This window comes from Octodon degus, unplaced genomic scaffold, assembly GCF_000260255.1.
Source record: "Octodon degus isolate 3935 unplaced genomic scaffold, OctDeg1.0 scaffold00315, whole genome shotgun sequence".
Classification (NCBI taxonomy): domain Eukaryota; kingdom Metazoa; phylum Chordata; class Mammalia; order Rodentia; family Octodontidae; genus Octodon; species Octodon degus.
Genome location: NW_004524891.1, coordinates 132,117 through 136,563, shown reverse-complemented (window position 1 = coordinate 136,563; position 4,447 = coordinate 132,117). Strand labels below are relative to the sequence as shown.

The following is a 4,447-nucleotide window of genomic DNA, read 5'->3' as shown; positions in this document are numbered from 1 at the left end:
ATCAACATTTATTTCTAATACCTAGCTGATGAAGGAAATTTAAAATTCTTATTAAGAAGAAATAATGCTAAGATAAATTGGGGATCAGTCTGCCTAACATTTTCATTTTACAGTGAAGAAATCCAGAAGTGAAAGGGAGAAGTACTGATAGTTTAGAGGTACAAGTGGTATTAAATGTGATTCTCTTGAAAAACTTTCTGGGCCAGGTGACATGACAAGAGTAAGTCAAATAAGCCTATCTTGTTGGGAGGATGATGTTTCACTAGATTTGGAGACTGACCACTACCTAACCCCAACAGTAACCTCATCTGTAGTTATATATTAGCTTGTTACCTGTCTGAATCATTATCTTTCCTTTTCATTGGAAGACAGAACACAATGCATATGCCTAATCAGTCATTTGTGACTGAATTCATTCTTCTGGGCTTCTCCATGAGCCCCAGGACCACACCTCTACTCTTCTCAGCCTTTCTGTTGATCTACCTGTTGGTTATTCTGGGTAACGGCTTGATCACCATCCTCATCTGCCTGGATTCGCAGCTACACACTCCCATGTACTTCTTTATTGGCATCCTTTCTGTTTTGGATATGGGCTATACCACCACAACTGTGCCTCAGATGCTGGTACATCTGGCCAGCCAGAAGAAGACAATCTCCTTTTCCAGCTGTGTAGCTCAAATGTACATTTTCTTGGTGTTAGGCATCACTGAGTCCTGGCTTTTTGCCATCATGTCCATAGACAGGTATGTGGCCATCTGTCATCCACTCAGGTACAAGGTCATCATGTGCCCATGGCTGTGCAGTATCATGGCCATTTTCTGCGGTCTCTGGGGTGTCATCTCTGCTCTTGTGTACACTATCTTTGCCATGCGTCTGCCCTACTGTGGCCCCAACAAAATCAACCATTTCTTCTGTGAAGTTCCTGCAGTCTTAAAACTGGCTTGTGCAGACACCTCAGTCAATGATCATGTAGACTTCATTCTTGGTTTCAGTGTCATACTAATTCCTCTATCTCTTATCTTTGTCATTTATGTCAATATCTTCATTGCCATCTTAAAGATCCATTCAGCACAGGGTAAGCTGAAGGCTTTCTCTACCTGTGTGTCCCACATCACTGTGGTCACCATGTTCAGTGTGCCAGCCATGGTCATGTACATGAAGCCAGGCTCTAAGGCCACTCCTGAAGAGGACAAGAAGCTGGCTTTGTTCTACAATGTTATCTCTGCTTTTTTCAATCCCATCATCTACAGCCTCCGGAACAAGGATGTGAAGAAGGCTTTCCTCAAGGTAATAGGCTGGGGAAGGGTCCAAGAATGAGTCCCTGAAAGCACTGAGCATTGAGACTCATGGTGGGCAGTCTTTGCTCAGACTTGTGCTTCACAGCTTGTAAGCTCTCATGTGACTCACCAGCCCCAGTGCACTCTGCTTTTGAGTGCTGCCTCTCAACGCCATACAGTTCCTTTGGAGAGTGTCTACTCTAGTTGAGAATAAAACCCTGAATTCTCTTTAGGTACATCAATCCTTTATTTCCATTTGTTCTAGGATATTGGTGTTTAACAAAAGGGGGTTTCTTTTTTTTTTTCAAAGTTTTATTGATAAACAGATAGCAATGAGTCAGTTTCAAATCAAATCGGAAGTACAGTTTCAACAAATAATACACTGCATATATTCTTCTTAGTGGTTAATTGCTGTACAAGATGCGGACTTGTGATCCTATTTACAAACACCATTAGAACAAATCATTCTATTCATTAAGAGAATGCAACTATATATCTATCCTAACCACTTTGAATACACAGATACAAAATGGACATTCATCAGTATACCCCATTTTTTCTAAGTTCCGTTATTGAATATTATAGGTGTGTAAACTTAGCAAAATATTCTAAAAGAGTCAAAAGGGGGTTTCTGAGTCATTAAAACACTTTCTCTTATGAAATAAACAGAATGGTATAGACATGTGGCTGAATCCTAGGTTTCACCACCTTCTGGAAACCATACAGATGATATTATGAGAGCTGGATGCAGGGGACCAGAGGACTGACTTGCAGATTCATGGTTTGAGTAGAGAAATGAGTTTCAGAAGTGCAGGATGGAAACAAGATGGTATGGCTGGATACCAGGTGCAATTTGACTCCTCCTACCATCCCAGATTGGTCTCAGGTCACCTCACTTGATCTAAATTAGACTTATTGGGAACCACCATCTTCCAGTAATTTGCCAAAATGACTAACACAAAAGGCTAGAGGGGAACCTGGTATATGTTTTCAAGGCCTTTTTGAAAACATGGGGTTGTTCCTTTGGCCACATACATGTGAATCTACAAAAAGGGTGCTATTGTAGACATCAAATGAATGGGTACTGTGCAAAAAGGGATGCCTTACAAATGTTACCATGGCCAAACGGGAAGTCTACAATGTTACCCAGCATGCTGTTGGCATTGTTGTAAACAAGCAAGTTAAGGGCAAGATACTTGCAAAGAGGATTAATGTGTGTATTTTTACATTGAGCATATTAAACACTCAAAGAGTCGTTATAGCTTCCTAAAACCTGTCAAGAAAATGATCAGAAAAAGAAGGAAGCCAAAGGGAAAGGTACTTGGGTTCAACTAAAGTGTCAGCCAGCCCCTCCCAGAGAAGCACACTTTGTGAGGACCAATGGGAAGGAACCTGAGTGTTGGAACTTACTCTCTATGACTTCATGGCATAAACTGAGAGTGTTTCTCTGCCATTCAGTACCTAATTGGTAGCATAAATGTTTTAGATCCTAAGTAAAAATAAAATCATCCTGTGTTGTAAGGGTGATTTTCTTAGTTGAACAGGTATGTGGTGCCTTCTTACCTCAGAAATATTTGGAGCAGATTTTTACTGTACCTAGTAATTGTGTTTATCCTTTACTCTTCAATGTTTTCTTGCTGAAAGATACTGCTGGGGTATTGTGAGGTGTATACCCCAAAATTCAAATATTCATAAAATATTTATATTGGCTTGAAGATCCTGTAAATCATCATGGGGAAAAGATGTATGAAAATAAATGGAAGTCACTTCAGAAACAAACTTAAGTCCATTTCAGTTAAATAAATTGTTTAAAGTAAAAAAAAATTATACTTCTCCATTGTCTGGAATGCCTTTTTCACATCAAGTCTTCCTCATATGCTATTCTATCTCTTACTTTTAACTCTACCCTGCTCCATTTGACCCCAAAGGGCTGCAAAGTCTGGTTTATCTACCAGGTCATGGCTTAAACCACACTTTCTCAAACAGGACTTTGCTTTGATGACAAAAAATGGAGTGTGAATTGGCCTTCAAATCATCTCCTACTTTTCTCTCACAAGATGAGAGGCATGTGGCTCAATATATTCATTCTTAACTAAGTTTAAGAAGTTCCAGAGGCAAGGACTATTACATGCTGCTTTGCTATCACATGCTCAGGACCCAATACTATGCTTCCCACAAACTCAATCAAATGTGGGTGGTAGAAATGCCCTTCAACCAAAAATGTGGGAGAAGGGAAAGATGTCCCACAGGTCAGGAAGAGAAGGAAGACAACACTGGCGAGTGACAAGTTGATGACTTAGGAGGAGCAAAACGTAAGAAATGAGAGCACTTTAAAAGCTGGGTAGAGAGACAAAGGATTCAATATCATGATGTCGTGATTTGAGGCTTGTCAAGGGGAATAATATAATACAGGACACATGTTATGTTATTTTATAATCAATCTCCCAAAGAATCATATACAGGGAATGCAGGAAATCTGTCCATACACTAAAGACCAAAGAATCCAGCTGAGGGACTGAATCCCAAAGTAGGACCCTGCATGAGTCCAGCTGAAACCTAGAGCTCATAACAATGCCTTCTGCAAGTACAGCTGGAGGCCTAGAGCCCACAACAAAGACTCATGCAGGCCAGCTTCACAGATCTGTGCTGGGAAGGACCAATGGTCAGTGGCGTGGAGGCTAGAGAGTCCATGCCAGTTGGACAAAGGATCTGTGTTAGCAGGCTGAGGGATCTGAACCGGAGCAGGGAAGTGATGCTCAGGGTAAGCACTAGAGCTCCCCACAAAAGTTCCAGAGCCATTCTCAGCAACCGTGAGATCCCAAGCTCCTCCAGTGATGAGGAATGCTGAGTTCTGATAAGGAAAGCTAAACTGCAAGCTTCTCCATGAGGTTGAGCAGTGCACCACCTTCCCCTCTGGGTCAAGAAAGTGATGCTCAAGATGAGGACCAGAGCTTCCCACAAATGAACCATAGCTATTCTCAGTGACAATAAATGTCCCAAGCTCCTCCTCTGACAAGAACAGCCAAGTTCATCAGGAAAGCCAGCATGACAAGATCCCCCAGCACAACAGCCCAGGAGAACCACTGGCTTCCAACAGCTTCAACAGCTTCTCCAAATAGCTTCTCTAACAGCGATCCAACAGCTTTTCAGTTCTGCCTCTTATTCTGGTG

General features: G+C 41.6%; 1 protein-coding gene across 1 annotated transcript; it reads left to right on the top strand.

Moving 5' to 3' along the window:
- Positions 1-378: 378 nt before the first annotated feature.
- Positions 379-1,317, top strand: LOC101566160 (olfactory receptor 2A12-like). Its single transcript, XM_004647591.1, has one exon. It carries the CDS (start codon positions 379-381, stop codon positions 1,315-1,317), a length of 939 nt encoding a protein of 312 aa, XP_004647648.1.
- The last annotated feature ends 3,130 nt before the right edge of the window (positions 1,318-4,447 follow it).